This window comes from Sus scrofa, chromosome 3 (assembly GCF_000003025.6).
Source record: "Sus scrofa isolate TJ Tabasco breed Duroc chromosome 3, Sscrofa11.1, whole genome shotgun sequence".
NCBI lineage: Eukaryota > Metazoa > Chordata > Mammalia > Artiodactyla > Suidae > Sus > Sus scrofa.
In genome coordinates, this window is record NC_010445.4 from 68531528 (window position 1) to 68553491 (window position 21964).

Genomic DNA, 21964 nt, shown 5'->3' on the forward strand with positions numbered 1-21964 from the left:
GCACGTTGTAAATGTGTTTATAGAAACTTAATCCTTAGAACTCTTTTTTCTCCTCAGTTCCCTCCCTTGGAGATTCTCTCTGTTCTCCTTCTGTACATCTTCACCTCTATGTGGATGTCAACTGACCTCCCCTGAAAGGCATTTTTCCAGAATTTATTCTCTCTAGATCTAGCATTTAGTTTTGCCTGCAGAGTTAATCTTGGTCCTATATTCCCATTTTCCCCTTCATCATCCAAACACCATTAATTTCTTGATTCTTTACGTCTCCAACCATCATCCAAGCACCACTGATTTCTTGATTCTTTACATTTCCAATTATCTTTGATTATTTTTAGACCTATGACTTCCTAATTAATTGCCTAATTCTGCTCACACTTTTTGTTTGTTTTTTTTTTGTTGTTGTTGTTGTTGTTGTTTTGTCTTTCTGCCTTTTCTAGGACTGCACCCACAGCATGTGGAGGTTCCCAGGCTAGGGGTTGAATCAGAGCTGTAGCCACCAGCCTACACCACAGCCACAGCAACGCAGGATCTGAGCCGCGTCTGCGACCTACCCCACAGCTCACAGCAACGCCAGATCCTTAACCCTCTGAGCGAGGCCAGGGATTGAACCTACAACCTCATGGTTCCTAGTCAGATTCGTTAACCACTGAGCCATGACGGGAACTCCTAATTCTTCTCACTCGTAACTTCACCGGCCCGTTAACTTTGTCCGTTGCTTCCCTCCTCTTCCCTCTCAGTCCTCTAGGGACACCAGAGCCAGGTTAGTGTTCCTAGATTTTTCTCTTCCATCCAGCCTGCCACCCAAGCGCGTTGTAAGTCTCAAGAGGGAGGATGTAATCAGCAGGTTAAACACACACGGACAACATGAGGCTCAAAGTCTGGAAGGAATCCTTAGCGATTATTTTACCGTTGAAGGATGAGATGCCCAGCGTGGATAACTCTCGGGCTCCTGTCAGACTCTCGCTCACCAGCACCTCCTCCTTTACACCTGTCCCTGGCGACACCTTTGGTATAGACCCAGCCAGTGCAGGCTGCCACCCGATCCCAGCCCCGCCTGTAACCTGCGCGGAAACCCTAGAACCCCAGCTCCAGACACACCCAATGAAGAATCCGGAGTTCCTCAAGAGAGCAGCCATTGGCCAGCCCGCCCCTCCTCCCCACACCTTATTGGCTTCGGTACTTCAAGTCCCGCCCCCTCAACGCCTCTGGTTACGGCCCAGGTGCAATATCCGAGTGAAAAACGGCGGGAAAGGCCGCGCCTTAGCGCGCAGGACAACAGCGCGACGCTGGACTGGGAGCCGGTGGTGGCCGAGGAGACCTCGACGATAGCCTCAAGGCCAGCTTCTCCTCACATGCTCCACTGTCACGCGATCACGGCGAGGGCGGCCGTGCGCTCCACGCGGCGCCTTGGTTCGGAAAAGAGTGCAGGCGTCGCTCACACCACCGAGGCCAGCCCGGACACGGAAGCCACTTTGTTGTCCTCGGCCCAGGGCTGCAGGTTCTGCAGCGCGAAGAGTGACGAGTTGTGCAGGCAAAGCGGGTCCGGGGGCAGCGGCGGCCGCAGGGGCCTTGGTAGCGCGTCCTGCTGCAGATGCAGAAGCAGCCTGCCCGCGCGGTGCCGCTCCGCCTCGCGCTCCTCTGCGGTCTGGCGCCTGGACGGGTAGAGACTCGGGATCAGCGAGGCCGGCCCTCGCCCGCCCCGCCCGCCACCACTTGGCCGGGTCTGGTCCCTCGCACGCCCCGCGCCTCACCGCCACTTGGTGCGCCGGTTCTGGAACCACGTCTTGACCTGCGCGTCGGTCATGCGCAGGGCCTTGGCCAGCGCCGCCCTCTCGGCCGAGGCCAGGTACTTCTGGCGCAGGAAGCGCCGCTCCAACTCCAGCACCTGCGAGCGGGAGAAGGACGTGCGCGGCTTCTTCCGTTTCGGGGGGTCCGGTTTTGGTAGGGGTGACCTATACGGCGCGTCCCGGAGAAGGGCGAGAGCGCGGCTACAGGGAGGAAGAAAGAGCAAGAGAGGGTTTGGGGCGGCCCAAGGTGTCGCTGAGAAAAGAGCGCGACTATCCAGGCAGCAGAGCTCCCGCGCCCGGTCCCTACCGGTGCCCCAAGCTCAACCCCGCACCGATAGAAGCTTCTAGACAAGAAAGGGCCGAAACGGCCCTCCCCCTTGGGTGTGGGAGAGACGTCCCCGCAACTTCACCCTGCCCTCCCCACGGTGTGGACAGTGGACTGCAGAGGAGGGCGCGGGCATCGACGGCAGCGCCTTTCAGCAGCGGGACCGAGATAGACAAGTTGAGGGAGGATCCCCTGGGAAGAGGGGCGAAGGGTATGAAAGGGGACCTTGAGTTGGAGCAGAAAGAAGGATCACAAATGAGAAAATCAGTGTGGGGCATGACGCTGGAGGGATCGGGCAACCTCACCCGTGAGCCGGTCCTTGGCATAGCGGCGGCCGCTGTCCATCCAAGGGAAGGTCAGTCCTGTTAGGCCCCCGGCGCCGCCCAAGCCCGAGGGTCCTGGAACTGCAGGCGCGCCCCCCGCGGGCGGCTGCACTGGCAGCGGGCGGTGCGCGGGGACGCGGATCACACCGCCCGGGCCCACGCCAGAGCTGCCTGGTAATGGGGCCAGCGAGCCCGCTGGGCCGTAGCTTGAGGCTCCGTGAAATCCACCCGAGAACGCCGCACTCTCCCCATGGCCCTGGCCCGCGCGACCCGGGCCTAGGCTGCTCCCGGGGGGTTCCGGGCAGCTCAGGATCTGATCGATGCCGAAGCTGATTGGCTCGTGGTGCGGGAGGTTGTGCGAGGCCAGGACCGCCGGCTCCATGGGTCCGGGTCAAGGAGGACAGCAAGAGGTTTGGTGGTTGGGGAGGGCGCCCCAAACAGCTCTGGGAGCCCAACAGCGGAGCGTTTGGGGCGGTGGCCTCAGGGGCCCGCCGAGCTGGCCGCTGAGAGGCGCCGGGACCCCCAGGACATCTTCACTCCGGCGCACTGGGAGTAACCGCCCCCGTGCCGGCCTTTGCCGGGCGTCGGCGCAGGGATTCGCATCCCGGAGGAACGCTACCGACCCGGGCCCCAGGAGCGCCCTCGCTGGCTCTGAAGCGCAGAGGGACGCTGGACCGCCAGGCCCTCTGCTCGAGTCCAGGGTGGAGAGGGTTGGCCGGCTCGAGCTGGGGCAGTGACTGACAGATCAGCCTCGGGTGGGCAGTGGGGGCTGGGGGTAGGGCAGGGGCGGGGCCGGGCCCGTTAAAGGGGAAGAGACGCCTGTTTGCGCCAAGCTCGGGGAAGACTGGCCCGCGGGAATGGTGGGGGTGTTGGGGCGGGGAAGGTGGCGAGGGTGTTAGGAACCAGGCTATGTGCGGGAGGGGCCAGAGCTTGGACCGAGGCGCGCTGAGTCAGCCGAGATGCGCAGGGCAACGCCATCCTTGCCGGCCTTCACCTTTGGGCTTCCTCGACCTCACCGTCTTCCTTACAGGTGCCTCCTCCCACAGCCCCCACTCTTCGCCTCCCGATGAGTCTTGCCTGACGACTCCTGGATTCGTTGTGGCCCCCGCCTAAGTGCTCCCGAAGACCAAATCTCGTTGTGGCTTTCTGGCTGCGATGGGAAGCGGATGGGGAACGGCACCGGCGGGTTGGAGGCCTGGGAAGAGGACAGGTGTGGGAAGGCGGTGGCAGGGCATCCGGTGAGCTAAGGCGGGGAACAACTACTCTAGGCCAGTGACCCTCATGCTCCTCCCGGCCTCTCCCGTAGGGCCCCTAGCTCCCTTCGGGAGCGCCTGTAATGGGCGTCCAGTGTTTCTTAGAATTTCGATTTTCTGAAATAGGTGTAAAGCGGATCCGTGGCTCAACCCGAGCCAATTCAGGTCGATGGGGACTTGGGACTGGCGTCCTGCCTGCATCAGGGGACGGCCAACGCGGGACTCTACCCCTCCACCCTGCGTCTAAGGAGTCTATTCTCACGCACTTCCCCCCCCCCCACTCCGGCCCAAGGCGGGAGGTCGAAATCGCCACAGGCGACGCTTGGGACCTCACTGAAGTCTCTGAGGACCCCAACTGCCTCATTGGCATAGACGCCTCACCCCACCCAAGCCCGGGAAACCGCGCCTGGAGCGTGTCAGAGAATGGAGGTGGGGAAAGACTGAAGTCGCTTTGTGGCCTTGTGACCTCTGGCCGCGGACCCAGGAGCTGGGAGTGTGTGAACTCTGCATCCTTCCCCGGGATGGGACCCCGGGCCGGCCGGGCCCCTACGCTTTAGACCCGCCCCCGCCGCCACCCGGCCCGGTGCAGGCCGCCATAATCGGGTTAGCTGGATCGGAATTACATTACCTTCCCTGGCCCACCCCGGCCCCCGGGCGGGGGCCCTGGCGCCTCCGAGCCGGTGAGACTGGGCGCCTGGAGGGGGATGTTCTTACCACCGCTCCGAGGGTGGGCACCATGAACAGCTTGGCCTGACTCCGACATTTGGTGGCCAAGGGACTCCGCCCCGCTGTGGCAGCTCTGGCCCTTCCACAGCAGCCCGCTCCTGTGCTCTGCTCCAGGCTGCCGGTTGGTTCACTTTGTGAGCCGAAATGCCTTCTAAGTCTAGTAGATGAGTTTCCCTGGGAGCACGGATCTTCCAGTTGATTCTCCAAGATCTCCTGGGAAAAACTCTGCCCCTCCTTTCTCCCTAGCAGATGGGCTGGCAGGCTGGCGCCTAGGGCAGTGTAAGGGGTCTTTTCTCTCCAGGGAACTAGAAATGATATTTGGGCATTTGGGCAGGAAGATAAAAGAAAGACGGGAGTGGGCTTTCTCCCCACACAAAACTACCAGCCTCTCAGTATTCTCAGAAGCTCCATTCTGAAGGGAGTGAACGATGAGGGAGGGAGGTGATTGGCGTTAATAATATCACATCCTCCCCCAATCTTGTCCACCTCCATCCTCCAATTTCTCCAGCCCTTCCCTGACCCTCCCAACAGCCACTTCTGAATTAGGGGGTAGGAGGGTGTCCTGCCACTTTGGCGGTTGTCTTTGTCTTGGGGAAGAAGACAGATATTGCCACCTCCCCTAAGCCTTCACAGAGCTCCAGGCATCTTATCTCAGCAGTAGAGGAGTTGGGGCTTCTAGGGAGCACGAATCCCCTGCTGTTCAGGCAAACCTTTCAGAGACAGCATGGGATGGGTTCCCTGAATAAGAACAGAGAGCCTAGGGAGACAGCCAAGTAAATAAAGTTTCTGAAGGGGACTGGCCTGCAGATTAGGAGTTTGTCTGTCCCTTTTCCCACTCCAGGGGTGGGCCTCTGAGGAGACAAAAGGCATTAGTGTGCCTCCAATCAAGCCGAATAAATCTTTCTTGAATGAATTAATGAGTGAATTAATGCAGGTGAAAAAGGCAGCATGCTGCAGACCTGTATACCTGCTTATATCCTGCCTTTTGAGATCAGCAGAGATGGCACTGCCACCCAGAGATTGCCCAACTGATCCTTAGAGGAGATGGGTCACAAACCCGGTAGTTCATACACATCTGGGGATTTAAAATAATAGATTTCAGTACTCCACTTCAAGAACAAAAGACATCCAGCTCTGTCAGCCACAGTCCTAGGAATTTCTCTGCTTTGCCTCCACCTTGCGGATTCCGTGATTCTCTGGCAAGGATGGTTCCTGCTAGTTTATGTTGAAGTTGGAGGCTCAGGAGACAGCACTCCCACCTCCCATAAACACTGCCTTGGATCCATCTCACCATATCTTGCATGCATGTGGCTGCCCAACTCTTCAAGTTTTCAAGCCTTCAAACCTGTGGCTTCACAGGGAGAAGCCACATTCCCAGCCTGTGCTCCTGCACCTCTCTTCCTTCCTGCTGTTGGTACAGTGTTCCTTTTTTTTTTTTTTTTTTTCTTTTCTTTTTAGGGCCACACCTGCAGCATATGGAAGTTGCCAGGCAAATTGGAACTTCAGCTGCCAGCCTACACCACAGCCACAGCAATGTGGGAAACAAGCCATGTCTGTGACCTACACCACAGCTCATGGCAATGCCTGACACCAGATCCTTAACCACTGAGCAAGGTCAGGGATTGAACCTGCATCCTCATAGATACTAGCCAGGTTCATAACCTGCCAAGCCACAACGGAACTCTGGTGCAGTGTTCTTTACTTGAGATGGTCCTCACTCCTGTATCATCATTTTTCTCATTGGCTTAGTCCTTCTTACCCCCAACTATCTTAAGTCTCCACTATCTGAACAGAGTCTCTGCCTGACTCTTCAGGAGAAATTCTGTGTTTCTCTTCCCCTTTTACTGCCCATACCCACTGCCTCTATGTCCTCATTACTTATTTTTCCAACCCACTGCAAACTCGCCTTCACTACATAGACCCTTCCTCAGAGAGCTCCAGTGTCCAGTGTCTATCATCCAGAACTCTGACAAGTTTTTTTGGCTGACCCTCAACTATCACTTGAAATTTCCGTTCTTTTGACTTCCATAATGTTGTCTAATCCTACATATTTGGACATCCACAGTCACTGCTTATGTTTTTCCTCCACTGACTTTTCTTCTTCCACTGAAGACTGTGAGCTCAGACTTGGGCTTTACCCATCTCTACATCTGCTCAGGTTTCATCCATCCCAATAATTTCATCTATTCCAGCTACCCAGAAAATTCTGAAACCTCTACCCCTGGTTCTGACACTTGCTGTGCTCCACTCCATCATTCTCATCTTCTGGCCAGTTCTACCTGCTTTTGCTGTAGCAAAAATCCAACAGACTGGAGGACAAACTTCTCTGCCCCCATCCCCAAGCTCCTTATTCACTTCTTCCTACTATTCTTTTCTTTGAAATGTTTCATATCCAGTCCTATGTCTACAGATAAATGCCTGTCTAGGCCATTATCACCGCCGCTTACATTCATGTGTTTTTGCCTTGCCTAAGGCATGTGGAAGTTCCCAGGCCAGGGATCAAACCTATGCCACAGCAGTAACCAGAGTCACAGCAGTGACAATCTCAGATCCTTACCCTACTGAGCCACGAGGAACTCTATTCTGAAAATTTTGATTAGGCACCTACTACTGGAGAAATAGATGCAGATATAACAAGAACAAAAATCCCTGCCATTGAGCATTTATGTTCTGGTGAGGGAGGCAAGTGGAAAAGAAGAAAGCATGTACAATATATGTAATAATAATAATGCAGAGTTCCCTAGTGGCTCAGCAGGTTAAGAATTCAAAATTGTCACTGTTGTGGCTCAGGTTCAATCCCTGGCCTGGGAACTTCCACAAACCGTGGACATGGCCAAAGTAAGAAGAAGAAGAAGAAAGTAAAGAAGGGGAAGAAGAAATATAGGAGTAGGGTATTGTGATTTATCTAGGTTGATCACAGACGGCCTCATGCAGTAAAGACCGAAGGAAGAAAAGGGCCATTTGGATACCTAAACATTTCAAGTTGGGGATACAGTGGTAGTATATCCTGGTATATCTATGCAACAGGGAGGGGTCCACTGTGGTTGGAAAGACTGACCGTGAGAGACCATGAAAGGCCATGAAGACCACTGCAAGGACCTGGGTTTGTATTCTAATTGAAAGAGGAAGCTCTGGAAGGTTTGGAACAAAGTAAGACACCTGATTTTTAAATTTTAAACAACTTCCTTAAGGCAAAATTGATATACAATAAACCGTACGTATTTAAAGTGTACAATTTGATAAGCTGACATATGTGTACACCCATGAAACCACTAACACAATAAACATCCATCAACTAAAAAAAAAAAAAAAAAACTTTCCATGTATCCTTTTTTATTTATGTTTTACCAGAATCACTGTGAGCTACTATGTTAAGAATAGGCTAAAGAGGGGTAAAGGTAGTAGCAAGGAAAGCAGGCAATAAGCCTCTGCTGTCATCCAGAGAAGAGACTACCTATTGACAGTATCTCGACCAGGGAGGTAAGCAGTGGCTGTAGTGAGAAGTAGTTGATTTAAAAAAAAAAAAATCACTAATCTCATACCTTCTTGCCACTATTCACTCTAATTCACTCTGAAGATAAATGAACAATTATGTTTCTTTCATAGGATTAACTCCTTCCCTTCAAAAAAAAAAAAAAAAAAAACTCTTAGCTCCCTATTGTCCTCAGGCTAGAGTCCCAACTCAATAAGAAGACTATCACTACTCTCAAATCTATGCCTTGGTCTCCTTTCTGTCCCTCTCCGTTCATTTTCCTCCCCTTTGCTTTTCTTTTCTATTTCTAGCACTTCTTGCCCCACTCCCATCACACCCCCGGTCTCTAAACTATGCCCATACAAAGATCCACTTCTTCCAGAAAGCCCGTAGGAGGTCTCCACTGGGATCTCTCCCTTCTTGAGTCTCCAATTGCACTTGATGTTAATACGCCACAGTGCTCTTATTCTGTTCGTTTGTTTTTAATCCCTACATTTTAAAAAGTACCTAGGGACGTTGGTGTACCAAGTGTAGTGGCCCTGCGTCCTTTCCAAGCACGGGACTGGGCCTATGCTACCGCAGGACTCGCTGCCTCAGCGTGTCTGTGCGCGGTAGTGTCCTAGCCGACCTCCCCTCCTCCTTGGGCATCTGCTCTGCATTAGTCTGTCCCAGGCCTCCGCAGGCGCCGATGATTGAATCATCATCATTAACCAGGGCCTGCCCCCCCCATCCTCGGCGGCAGGGGGGAGAATGGGGGCGGGGGTAAGATCACTACCAAGTCTCTGGGGGTCCCTCCCTCCCTGCCACCCTCTCGGAGATTCCGCTAAGCCCCAGGAAACTCCCAGCTGTGGAGCCGGGAGAGGCCCGCCATCGGGATGAAGCTCCATAAAGCGGACGCGTCAAGCCAAGGAGGGCGACACTTCAAGCTCCCGAGGGGCTTCTTTAGCGGGGACTTCGTCACAAGAGATTGATGACCCTGAGCGGTGGCGGGCAGAGACCGCCGGGCCTTTTGGGGTAGAAGGCGGCAGTTTTTTGCAGGCTCCAAAAGTTAGTCCCGAAGTCGTGTAGGGTCTATTATGATGATTTCTATATGAGGTCAATGAGATAGGACCCCGGCCCACGCCCCCCCTCCCCAAGTACGGATTGAGGAGGGGGAGGGGCCAGTGGGGCTCAGGTGAGCACACGGGGAGAGAGGGGTATGGGCGGGGCCTTACAGAGGGTCAGCGAATCCGAAAAGACCTAAGCTGTCGTTGCGAGGCGACAAGTCCCGCCCCGCAGGCGGCACCGGAAGTGGCAGGCCGGGATCAGCCTTTAAGATGGCGTCTCCTCAGGGGGGCCAGATTGCGATCGCGATGAGGCTTCGGAACCAGCTCCAGTCAGTGTACAAGATGGACCCGCTACGGAACGAGGTGCAGGGGCGGCAGGGTTACCACTGTAGTCGGTTAGCTGTGGGAACCGGGGCCGGCTAGAGGACGGGCGGTGGCTGGCTGGGCGCCCAGTGCGCCTGCGCAGAGACAGGGTGCCCAATGCGCCTGCGCGGTTGCGGTCCGGTTGCCAAACTCCGGTCTAGGACGCCTGCGCATTGTGCAGCCTACGTCTCGTAGTCTCCCTTGGGAAAGGAAGATCGGGCGAGTTGGCTTGAACAGAGCCCCTGCTGTGCGCGGAGCCCTCTGCTGGGCGGAGGGAGAGTGTCAGCCTTGGGGAGCTAATCTGACCGCGCAGGGTGCAGGATTGGAGTGGAGTCTGATGAGAGGCGACTTCCAAGTTGTGAAGGCACATGGGATGGGGTTAGGGGAATGATCGTTGACAGAGGGTGTGTCTGCAGGAGGAGGTTCGAGTAAAGATCAAAGACTTGAATGAACACATCGTCTGCTGCTTGTGCGCAGGATACTTCGTGGATGCCACTACCATCACTGAGTGTCTTCATACGTGTGAGTGCCCTGGACCCTGGCTGGTTCTTCCAGGCCCTACTCCCCACCAAGCTAGCTGCCAGCTGCTTGCCCCAACCACCCAGGAACCCCGCCCAGCCCATGAACCCTATTTACGGAGGGCCTGAGAATCTGCTTTTCTCTTGCAGTCTGCAAGAGTTGTATTGTGAAGTACCTCCAAACCAGCAAGTACTGCCCCATGTGCAACATCAAGATCCATGAGACACAGCCACTGCTCAACCTCAAACTGGACCGGGTCATGCAGGACATCGTGTACAAGCTAGTGCCAGGCTTGCAAGACAGTGAGTAACCAACCTGACTTTGAGAGGCCTCTAGAGGACTGATGCTGGGTGGCAGCTTGAGGTGATAAGGGCTTTGGTAGGTAGAGAGGTTGACAGCTAGAAGGACAAAGAGAGGGAGGGTTTATTTATTTATTTATTTATTTATTGTCTTTTCTAGAGCTGCACCTGTGGCATATGGAGGTTCCCAGGCTAGGGGTCGAATCAGAGCTGTAGCTGCTGGCCTACACCACAGCCACAGCAACGTGGGATCCGAGCCACATCTGCGACCTACACCACAGCTCAGAGCAACTCTGGATCCTTAACCCACTGAGCAAGGCCAGGGATCGAACCCGCAACCTCATGGTTCCTAATAGGATTCATTAACCACTGCACCACGAAGGGAACTCCAAGGGAGGGTTTATTCTTTACTTCCCATATTCCACTCCCTTCTAGGTGAAGAGAAACGGATCCGAGAATTCTACCAGTCCCGAGGCTTGGACAGGATCACTCAGCCCAGTGGGGAAGGTATGTCCCTTGGTAGCAGGAGGATAAGGTAAAGCCCCCATAGCATTTCTCCTGCTCAGTTTTTCTCCCTGGGGAAAAAGTAGTATGGAACATGTGCCACCCTCCTTATTACTCTTTCTCAGAGCCAGCCCTGAGCAACCTCGGCCTCCCCTTCAGCAGTTTCGACCACTCAAAAGCCCACTACTATCGCTATGATGAGCAGCTAAGCCTATGCCTGGAGCGGCTGAGGTGAGGCTATCTGAAGTGACAGTGACAGTGAGCCGGAGCCAGGGAGGGGCTCAGGGAGAGGGCGAGCCGTGAGGGAGTGTCTGTTCCTTTGAAGAGAGTGTATCGTGGCTCTGGATGGGGGCCACGGGGAAAGGATAAGGTTCCCTAACCTGTGTCTGTTTCCCCCCAGTTCTGGCAAAGACAAGAATAAAAGCGTCCTGCAGGTGAGAGTGGCCGAGGGGAGGGCCTCTTTAAGGAGACTCACCTCCCCATGGCCCCTCCCTCACATACCTTGTCTTCTTCTCCCCACCCCATCCCCAGAACAAATATGTGCGATGTTCTGTTAGAGCTGAGGTTCGCCATCTCCGGAAAGTCCTCTGTCACCGCTTGATGCTAAGTCCCCAGCATGTGAGTACTCCCACAGTCTGGTTTTTTTGGTTGGTTTGGTTTGGTTTGGTTTTGGTTTTTCGTTTGGTTTTGTTGTTTTTGTTTCTTGAGGGAGGAGAAGGGGCTGAGAAGGGAGGAGCAGAGTTCTTGACCTGTGCAGAAGGAGAGTTCCTAAAACTGCCCCCATCTCCATCCTAGGTGCAGCTCCTTTTTGACAATGAAGTTCTCCCTGATCACATGACCATGAAGCAGATATGGCTCTCCCGCTGGTTCGGCAAGGTGAGCCGGTGCCAAGGCAATCCCCAGGGCAGGGCTGGGCTGAGGGAGCCTTTTGGGTAAGAATGCTCCTACTGACTAATCCTTGCCCTTGTTCTCTCCTTAGCCATCTCCTTTGCTTTTACAATACAGTGTGAAAGAGAAGAGGAGGTAGGGGCCAAGCCCCTACCCCATCCCTCTCCCCTTCCCTCCCCAGATATTTATGTGAAATTAACCTCGGCTTTATTTTTTGAAATAAAAACTTGTAAAAAGCATCCCTCTTTTTCCTTTTTGTCCTGCCACACACTGTGCCTTGTCTTGTGTCCTGCTTCCCTCTTGAGAAATCCTCTTGAGTTTCATCAAGAAGGAGGGCCTCTCTTGGAGTTCCTGTCATGGCTCAGCGGAAACGAATCTGACTGGCATCCATGAGGATGCAGGTTTGATCCCTGGCCTTCCTCAGTGGGTTAAGGATCTGGCGTTGCCATGAGCTGTGGTGAGGTCGCAGACGCAGCTTGGATCTCGTGATGCTATGGTTGTGGTATAAACCGGCAGCTACAGCTTAGATTGGAATCCTAGCCTGGGAACCTCCATATGCTGTGGGTGCGGCCCTAAAAAGACCAAAAAAATAAAAATAAAGGCCTCTCTATGTTCGTATTCCCTCAGTGAATTGCCAAAGAAGAGCAGTGGAGGACCCTACATATGTAAAACTCAAAAAGTGAGCTAAGTGAAACCAGGTCACTCATACCAGCTCTTTTTGTGTGTGTGTGTGTGTGTTTGTGTCTTTTTGCCTTTTCTAGGGCCGCACCTGCAGCATATGGAGGTTCCAGGCTAGGGGTCTAATCAGAGCTGTAGCCGCCGGCCTATGCCAGAGCCACAACAACTCAGGATCCGAGCCGCATCTGCAACCTACACCACAGCTCACGGCAATGCCGGATCCTTAACCCACTGAGCAAGGCCAGGGATCGAACCCGCAACCTCATGGTTCCTAGTCGGATTTGTTAACCACTGAGCCACTAACCACTGAGCCACGATGGGAACTGCACCAGCTCTTTTTGATGAAGGGAAGGGAAGCTCTCACTGTCCTTGAATGTTGTCACATATAATGCAGGCCCAAATGGAGGTATCCTAATTCAAGAGGAGTGAAAATGGGGCTGTGATTCAACAGTGGCCACTGCAAGACTGAAGAAAGAAAAAATAATACATATATGTAGTTTTATTTGGCTGCACCCAGGGCGTACAAAATTTCCCAGACCAGAGCTCAAACCTGTATCACAGCAGTGACCTGAGCTATTGCAGTGACAAAACTGGGTCCTTAACCTGCTGCATCACAGAAAAACTCCAAAGAATGATATTTTAAATAAATACAAAAAATTGCACTATGGGAGGAAACTTGAAAAAAGAAGAGTTCCCTGGTGGCTCATTGAGTTGAGGATCTGACATTGTCACCACAACAGTTCAGGTCACTGCCATGGCCCAAGAACTTTTATATGCCACGAGTACAGCCAAAAAAAAAAAAAAAAAGAAAGAAAAAATTGGGCCACCCTGTGGCATATGGAATTCCCGGCTCAGGGATCAGATCCAAGCCACAGTTGCGACCCAAGCTGCAGCTGTGGCAACACTGGCTCCTTAACCCACTATGCGGAGCCAGGAATGAAACCTGAGTCTCCATGCTCCCAAGACAGTGCCAATCCTGTTGCACCACAGCAGGAACTCCCAGAACCTGATTTTAAAGCCTAAATCTTGCACTGGCCTGACTCCATGAATTCAAGGAGGTTGTTGGGCATAGCTTGTGAGGGCGCCCGAGCTTCCCCAGATGCAGAGAAGGTGGCAGAGGACCCAGGGAAGGGGTATAGTGAAGGCAGGCTGAACTGGCTAAAAGCCAGAGATGGGGAGGGAGGGGGGTGCGCAAGCGCAAAAACCTGAGCTCTCTCCCAGGGCGCAGGTTTGGACTTCCCTCTGTGGAAATGAAGCTTGAGGCCAAGAGAAAGGCGCATGTGGAGAGGCTTCACTCAGCAAGGAAGAAGTGCTTGCAGCACTCTGGGCAGACGATGGAACTGGGATAGGGACACTGCAGAGCCACTGGCTCAGGCACAATTCTTTCACCGCACCATCTTCAAGATTCCTGAGCTTTGCGTGTTTCAGGCCTTGAATGTGCCCCCCACCACCCCGCCCCCAATACCCCCAATACTCAGCTGTCCTTGAAAGCCTAAATGTCACCTCCTCCAGAAAACTTTCCTCCAGCCAGAATCAGGGCTTCTTCCAGGGTCTTTGGCCTGCCTCTGCATCCGCATATATCTCGAGGTTTGGGATTAATTATGTCTATCCCAGGGTTCCCCACTCTCTTTCCCTGAATTTAAACTCCGGGGATTCCAAGGGCCCACTCAAACTGTTCTCAAGGCATTTGTGGGTGAAAAGGGCATTTCTGAGGAGTGGCTCCGAAAGGAGAGGTTTTGGGCCGAGGGTGGGGGGTGTGGGGGGGAGGGTGGAGGTAAGGAGAAAAGAAATGTCCCTGGGGACTTTTCCGGGCCCTATTACCTAGGGAGTACCCAGGTTGGAACTTGGCAGCAGCCTGAAGTCTAGCAGCCCCAGGCAGAAGATAAGGCTGCCCGAGGCCCTAAGACCCGAGAACCAAGCTTCGGGATGAGGCCTTTGATGACAAATGGTTTATGGCCAAGAAGCAGCGGAAGGCGCTCAAGCCTGGATCTGGGTGGAGCGGCGAACCGTCTCGTTCCCAGTTCAGCCTACGTGTTGTCTGTCAGTGGCGTTGGCGGTGTAGGCGGCGGCAGCAGCTGCGGTGCATCTCCCGAGGCGGCGGATGCAGACCGGCTGCGGACACCGCGCCGCTTTCCCTCCATATACGGGTCCATTACTCCCCTCCTTGGTCTGCTCTACGCAGACCCTGCCCCTCGGAGTCACTTGGGTCTCTGCGCCAGGATGGGTGAACCGAGCCCACGGTTCTCTTGGGCGCGGGGACCTAGAACGCGCGCGCCGCGATCTACGAGAGGCGGCCGCAGAGCCACCCCAGCGCGAAGGCCGCCCTCTCCCGGGCGCCTGGGACCTCGCAGGGCTTCCGGGTGGAGGAGTCAATCCCACATCTGCAGGACCAAGCCCGCGCTTGCCCCAGCAGCCCTTTCTCACCTAGCCGTTGCCGTGGTCCACACTCATCTGGGAGAGGGGGCACCGAGATTTGCTCCCGCCCTTGGCACAGAGGAGGACCGGTCCCTCTCAGCCTGGCTGGTCTCTCCCAGGATTTTGGGGTGAGCGGAGGGGGGACGACGAGATAGCGAACGGGGACTTCCTGGAACAGTGAGTCTCAAGGGGTGCGCCTGTGTGGGGATGTAGGGGAGTGTCTGAGCACCCCTCCGCCCCTACCCCAGCCGCACACCCCTGAGTTGGGGGCGGTTGCGTAGAGCTTTTTGTGAGCCAGCGAAAAGCGTCTAAAAGAATTCACAGACCCGAGACCCTAAAAGTGAAGCAACTACAATTTATGTCTGAATCGGTTCTCTATGCATTAAAGTTTTCTTTTCTTTTTCTCGCTCTTTTTTTTCTTTCCTTTTCTTTTCTTTCTTTCTTTCTTTTTTTTTTTTTTGCATTAACATTTTCTGAAAGATAAAACCATCCCAGAAATGCACGAGATGGAAGGATTCCCCGCCCCACGGTCCTCTGCCTGGAGTTTCCTCCCTAAACCTCCCACTTCCCTCTCACTATGGTTAATGGGTTTTCCTAAGCCAGGGAAGGAGGACAAGCACATTTCTTGGGACTCAACTTCTCCGCTGTCCACCGTGCCAAGAAAGTTATTCTAAGCATCCCCTACCCCACCCTTCCCAATACACTCACAGAATTCAGAGAAACGTGTGGGGTGGGAAATCCAGGGGACTAAAGGTCATTTATTGAGCAGATATGATGCCAAGAAGAGGGGATACATCTAGGGCAGGACTGGCTAGAGGAATCTGCAAGGTGGGTCAGAGGTGCAGTGTCTCAGAGTGAGAAATTACATGGAGGTGATGAGGAAAGGGAATTCTGAAAGATGATGATGAGTGGAGTGGGAGAATGCATCCTTAAGTGGGAATGGAGGTGTCTTCTGGCGAGAAAGTCAGAATGTGGGGTTATTTACCAGGAAAGGGAGCAGAGGACCCCCCAATGTCTGAAGGGACAATGAGGAGGATCCTTTGGAGAAGGGGGGGGGGCAGCCATATAGGCTCGAGTCCTTGGATGGCTCTGGGGAGGACCCAGTTCTGAGAGGGTTGGACCATGGGGGTGGGAGGTACTGCAGGAAGAGGTGCACTGGAGAGCAGCAGCTCTCCCAAGCTGGGGGGTGGGGTGGGGTGGCAGGAAGCCTAAGAGACAGCTGAACGCCACCCCCCCCACCCCCTGCAACCCAGAACCTGGGTTTAATCTCTTAATCTCCCTCATTAATCATTCACCCTCCTCCTACCCCCCTCAGAGGATCTGGTTTCTCCCCAGCTCATGTTCCAGGGGCTTTGCTGGGGGAAAGTCCCCTCCTGTGGCCCCACAATTGTCTGCACAAGTCCCTGGCCTCTGCTAAGATGACCTTAGCTGGACTCTGCTGTCAGCGGCCTCCTCCCTTTACTAGTTTCTCCTTCCCTCTCCCCAAACCCACAACTGGGGACTGCCCAGCCCCATTGTCCAACCCCATTCCTGAGCCCAGTTGCAAGGGGGGAGAAGGTTGGAGAGTCAGAGGGGAAGGAAAGCAAAGGCCCTTCAGGAGATCCTCACACTGACACACAATAGTAAGTGAGAGCAGAAGAGATGAAATCAAAGCTACATAGAGGATGCGTGAGTCTAAGGGTGTAGTGTCTGTCTGGTGACAGGCCTTGGATCCACTTTAATTGCAGATTAAGTGAAACCACCCGGATGGTTCAGAGGACTGAGGCCTCCAGCTAGAAGGATCTGTCTTAGTCCTCCTCCTCCTCCCATCACCATTAATAACCAATTAACAAGGTCCTGGAATTCCCACTGTGGCACACTGTTATGCAGGTTCTATCCCTGGCCCAGTACAGTGGGGTAAGGATCTGGTGCTGCCACAGCTGTGACATAGGGTACAACTGTGACTTGGATCTGATCCCTGGCCTAGGGACTCCATATGCTGCTGGGTGGCCAAAAAAAAGAGAAAGGAAGAAAGAAGAAAGAAAGAAAGAAAGAAAGAAAGAAAGAAAGAAAGAAAGAAAGGAAGGAAGGAAGGAAGGAAGGAAGGAAGGAAGGAAGGAAGGAAGGAAGGAAGAGAAAGAAAGAAAACAAAAAAACAAGGTCTTGAGGCAGTTCAGCTCTCCACTATCTGCTCTCTGAACCAATAGTGGCCTACTGGGCTGAGTTTCTTGCTCAGGCCATGATGAGGGTCCTATGTGAGGGTCTGGGTGTGTCACAATAGGTGAGGAGGTGTCATGAGAAGAAGCCCTTAACCAAGAAGGCCCTGCATTTCTCCACTTTTGTTGGCTGTGAGCTGAGTCAATGCCTCAGGCTACATGAGGTAACTCCCATTATCAGAGTGCCTTCCAGGGAGTTCCCATGTGGCTCAGCACCTCAGGTCGCCGCTGTGGCTTTCGATTGATCCCTGGCCCAGGAACTTCCACATGCTGTGGGTTTGGCCAAAAAGACAAAAGAAAACAACAAGCTTCCTGTCTTTGTCAAGGAGTCTTTCACGCAGGTGCCTTGGCTCTCCCAAGCTCGGTTTGGGGCAGCCCAACTGCAGGTTCCACTTGCCCTGGGGTGGACACAGAGGATCACTGCACAAATGGTGGGAGGTACAGAAGTCTACAGATAAGGTAACATAATGGACAGTCCAGGAGGGACTGGCCCACTTCTTTATGGCACTATTCAAAAAGAAGAAGAAGGAGAAGAAGAAGAAATCCATAGCAATGAATTACCTTAGGAGTGGTGGGTTCCTCAGGAGTGGTGGGGCTTCTCTGTCGCTGAGTTGTACATTTCCTTGCTATTTGGGATGTGACGTGTGAATAAAACCCTTGCCTTGTTGAGCCTCCACTGGTGAGCAGTGTTGTCCCAGAGCTGTCTTATTCCTACACAGGAGGGCTGTGGTGTAAGCCCAGAACTGGAATAGGTGTGGGAGAGAAGAGAGAAAGATAGGACATGGATAAAATAGGAATGAATATCTCAGGCCTTAGAATTTGTCCCTGAGTTGGTAGGGGTTCCGTCCCAGGATCTGGTTGGGCAGATGAAGTCTGCGCTTCAAGTCACACTTCTATAGGGAGCGATCCTGCTGATCCTGGGCAGTGACCAGTGGCTGCTCCCAATGCTGCTGATGCTGTGTGGTTTCTGGGCCTCCCCAGGCTGAAGGACCCCTACTCCAACCAAAGGAGTTTAATAAGACAAAGACAGATGGACTACTCATAGATCAAAAGAGTAACCAGGAGGCTCTTGGTGGAGGCCAGTCTTCACTGGCAAAGACCCTTCCAGGCAGTAGCACTAGCTTGGGTTTGTTGTGTCCTCCCTCCTGAGAATCGGGTCTCTGACCCCTTCTCCACGTGTTTGGACTTGCCAGGGCCTCTGAGCCAAGGCAGGACAGCCCTGGATTCAGCCAGAGAGCCGGCAGAGTCCACTCACCTGCGCTGGCTTCCCCATGGCATCCCCACCTTTCCCGGTTGCAGTCGCTCCGCCCGCCCGGCCAGGTCCTTCCAAGTCCCCCAGCCCCCAGAGCCGCGCTAATAACTTCCAGCCGCTGGACCTCTTTAAGAGCGTTCCGCAGGGGTGGGGCGGGACGAGGGGGCCAGGTCGGGAGACAGAGGTCCCTACTAGGTGAGACTGGGGATCCTAGCTCTGTCAGCTCTCTGTCTCCCTCCTCGGAATTTTGCAAATTCCCAGCAGTTGGGGCCAGGGAGAGCAATTTTATTGCCGACAAGTTTATGAGCCAGAGCTGCGGCTAGGCGGGGAGTCTGTGGTACACAGAATCTGGGGGCCGCCCAGGAAAGGTCCGAGTGTACACCGGACCACGCTCGGCAGCGCAGAGCAGCCCGGCGGCCCGGCTTGGTGGGTTGTTCCTCGGGTTTCTCTCCGCATCTCCCCGCCCTCTAGAAATACCGCTGTCGGGACATCTACCAACTCCAGACCCACCGCGGCCCGGAGTTGGGAGGTGGGGGCGCAGGAGGAGGGGCACACGAGGGTCTGGCCCAGCGCGGGGGGCGGGTCCGAGGCGGGGGGCCCAGATCGGGAGCCGAGCTAGGGCCCAGGCAGCTGCGGAGCCGAGGGCGGCCAGCGGCGGCACCGCCACAGCCCCGCTGGCCATGAGCTCGGGATCCGAGCCCGGGACACCCCGGACACCCTTCAGCATCGCAGACATCCTAGGCTCGCGCCTGGTTCCCCGAGGACCCTCTGCGTCGCAGCTTCCAGAGTCGAGCCCAGGTCCCAGGTCGCCGCTGTGCGCGCTGGAGGAGCTGACTAGTAAAACTTTCCGCGGACTTGACGGGCACGCGCCGCAGCCCTCTGAAGGTACAGCGCCGGCGAGGTCGCGCACTGTGACCTGGCCGTCTCCCTACTTCTCTCCTCCAGGTTACCGGTCTCGACTCGGCCACTACCCTAACCGTGCCCTCAGCCCACGTGCCAGGGCTGGCCTCTTCCTCCCCTCCCCTCCGTTAGTTCCCAGGCTCCGCGGCCGCTCTCAGAGGCCGCCGGTCGGTCGAGAACTGAGCGACCTGTGCGTGGGTCGCGGTCCGCTGTAGGCGGGGCAGTCGCAGCAGAGAAAGGCCAGAGAGGAGACAAAAGGCCTGGGCCAGAGCCTGTAAATGAGTGAGCTAGGGCAACGGCGGCGCACAAAGTGCTGGGAGACGATGTTCAGGCCTCTCCGGGTACCTAAGCTCCGCTCCAAATCGCTCTCTTCTCTAGAGGGCGCAGGGAGCAGAGGGTCCCCGAAGCCGCAAAGGCCGCGGGACTCCGGACTCCACCTTTCCTCGCCCTTTGTACCCCCACTTTCATCCTTTTGGGGTCGAGGAGGGGGGGCCCGTATCACCAAAAAAAGAATAAGCTGAGAGTGTCCGACACCACCCACGAGTCTAAAGAAGGGCTCGGTCCGGTCCTGTTAGACTCACCGTGCGCATTGACTACCCCTACTCTGATCATGGTCTGCCCCCTGCCTCTGGTGCCGGACCCGCAAGCCCGCTCTGCCAGGGGCTCCGGAAGGCCTCAAAGGCCCGGCCCTAGACGCCTGACCGTGCACCACGTCTCCTCTGGCTTGTCCTGCCCACCTCCCCTTTCCTGTCCCCGCAAGGTGCCTTCAGCCTGCTGCCTCCCATACCCTAGAGGTCGGTTCCATTTCCCCCCACCCCCGCCCCCCGGGCTGAAATACACCCCCGGCCACTCGCAAATTTTGGGCAGGGAACCAGGGTTCTGGCTCGCGTCTGCCTTCTCTCTCCGCACCAACTCCTCCCCGCCTCCCAGCACACACACCTGGCTGGCTCGATCCCCGCTTTTCCTTCCGGACCGAAGCCTGATTCTCGCAGGCTAGAGATTGACCCCCGCCCTATCCCGCAGGCCGCGCGGCCCCGGGAGCGCTGGGCCCAGGCCCGGCCGGCCGCAGACGGCGAAAGTCACGCACGGCGTTCACCGCGCAGCAGGTGCTGGAGCTGGAGCGGCGCTTCGTCTTCCAGAAGTACCTGGCGCCGTCCGAGCGCGACGGGTTGGCGGCGAGGCTGGGCTTGGCCAACGCGCAGGTCGTCACGTGGTTCCAGAACCGGCGCGCCAAGCTCAAGCGCGACGTGGAGGAGATGCGCGCCGACGTGGCCTCGCTGCGCGCGCTGTCCCCCGAAATCCAGTGCCGCCTCGCGCTGCCGGAGGGCGCTCCAGGCCTCGGCCCTGGCCTCGCCCGGCCGGACGCTGGGCCCCATCTGTCAGACGAGGAGATACAGGTGGACGACTGAAGGCAAAGCCGCCGCCAGCGCTCTGGGGCGCGGGACTCCTCGCCTCCGCGTCCTGTCCGGCTCCTGGGTGGAGGGAGGGTATCTAACTGGTCCCCTTCCGGCTCACAGTCCAGACACCCACCTTTTCCAGTTATTGAGAATAAAGTCAAGACTCTGCCTCAGCACGCCTCAATCCTAACCCAAAGCAGTAAGAGCAAAATCTGCTGATTATTGTGAAGATTCTGTGTTTAGCACTATGTCGAGCGCTTTAAATGCGGTATTTCCTTTAACTCTCATAGCAACCCTATAAGGTAGGTGATATAATTAGGCCCATTATACAAAGAGGAACCTCTAGGTCAGGGTTTGGACCCAGGCATCCAGCCAGCCTTCAAAGCTGGTGCTTGTCAGCTTTTTTCTCCGGAGACTCCGGGGTGAGGGGGAAGGACATGGGACTTCCATAGCTGCGGGTGCCAACCCCTGCTTTCCTGGCCACCTTCTTTCCAGGACTCTTCACCCCCACCCCGCCTTTGATCAGCTGCTGCCTGGGAGACCTTGTGCCTAACTAACTGACTGGCCCCAGAGTGACAACGTCCTGCTTTTCTTTTTCCCCACCCTGGGGTCATTTGTTAATTGGGTCCTGACCATTCTCCTTGCCCTCATGGAAGGAATCCTACCCTGAGACACAGGCAAAGTGATGAGTGCTGGGAGAGGGGTGGGACCCCTGCTTCTGGGACCTCCACCCCACTCCATGCTGGGACAGAGAATGTTCCCACCAGGATGGAGGTGGTGGCAGGAGGGTGGGAAAGCCTGGCTTGTCCACTGGGGCAGAGCTTCGAGAGTGCTGTTTGCAGGGTAGAGAGAGTGCAGCCCACCGCCTCCTGCAGACATTTCTGGGATAAATTTCTTCCTTCCTTCCTTCTTTCCTCCCTTTCTTTCTTTCTCTCTCTCTTTCTTTCCTTTTCTTTCTTTCTTTCTCTCCTTTTCTTTCTTTCTTTCTTTCCTTTTCTTTCTCTTTCTTTCTTTTCCTTTCTTTCTTTTTTCCTTCCTTCCTTCCTTCCTACCTTCCTTCCTTCCTTCCTTTCTTCCTGTCTTCTGTCTTTTCTAGGGCTGCTCCCCGCAGCATATGGAGCTTCCCAGGCTAGGGGTTGAATTGAGCTGTAGCCGCTAGTCTACGCCACAGCCACAGCAACACCAGATCCGAACCGAATGTGTGACCTACACCACAGCTCATGGAAATGCCGGATCCTTAACCCTCTGAGTGAGGCCAGGGATCAAACCTGCAACCTCATGGTTCCTAGTCAGATTCATTTCCACTGCGCCAAGATGGGAACTCCTGGGACTAATTTCTGGTGCTGGTGGTTAATTATCCTCCTTGTGTGAGGTGCGTGGCAGGGAGGGAAGAGGAACACTCCTGCAGCTGCAGGTCTCCCCCCCACACACCCCCATGCCTGGCCATCCCGGCTCACCTTCAGGACACCATGCTTAGGCTTGATCTTCCTGTTTCCCCTCCCTTCCTTCCTCCCTCCTCAGCCCTTCCTCCCTCCTCAGCCCTTCCCAAGCTCAGGTGCCTAGTCGATTCGTTTCCACTGAGCCATGACAGAAACTCCTTAATTTCATTTTAAGGATAAGGG

At 55.1% G+C, this 21964-nt stretch overlaps 3 protein-coding genes across 3 annotated transcripts; 2 read left to right on the forward strand and 1 right to left on the reverse strand.

Annotated features, from left to right (window-relative positions):
- On the reverse strand, positions 584–5858 carry TLX2 (T-cell leukemia homeobox 2). The gene is given in 4 exon segments (XM_021087332.1): positions 584–1652; positions 1752–1932; positions 1935–1988; positions 2418–5858. Coding segments are annotated over 4 exon segments (852 nt in total). The 5' UTR covers positions 2818–5858; the 3' UTR covers positions 584–1435.
- On the forward strand, positions 9147–11744 carry PCGF1 (polycomb group ring finger 1). The gene is made up of 9 exons (XM_005674546.3): positions 9147–9295; positions 9712–9817; positions 9964–10116; positions 10549–10620; positions 10743–10848; positions 11018–11051; positions 11149–11235; positions 11413–11493; positions 11597–11744. Exons 1-9 carry the CDS (start codon positions 9203–9205, stop codon positions 11642–11644), a joined length of 780 nt encoding a protein of 259 aa, XP_005674603.2. The 5' UTR covers positions 9147–9202; the 3' UTR covers positions 11645–11744.
- Positions 18692–21293, forward strand: LBX2 (ladybird homeobox 2). The gene is made up of 2 exons (XM_003124997.3): positions 18692–18930; positions 19969–21293. The coding sequence occupies exons 1-2, from the start codon at positions 18726–18728 to the stop codon at positions 20352–20354; spliced, it is 591 nt and encodes a 196-aa protein (XP_003125045.1). The 5' UTR covers positions 18692–18725; the 3' UTR covers positions 20355–21293.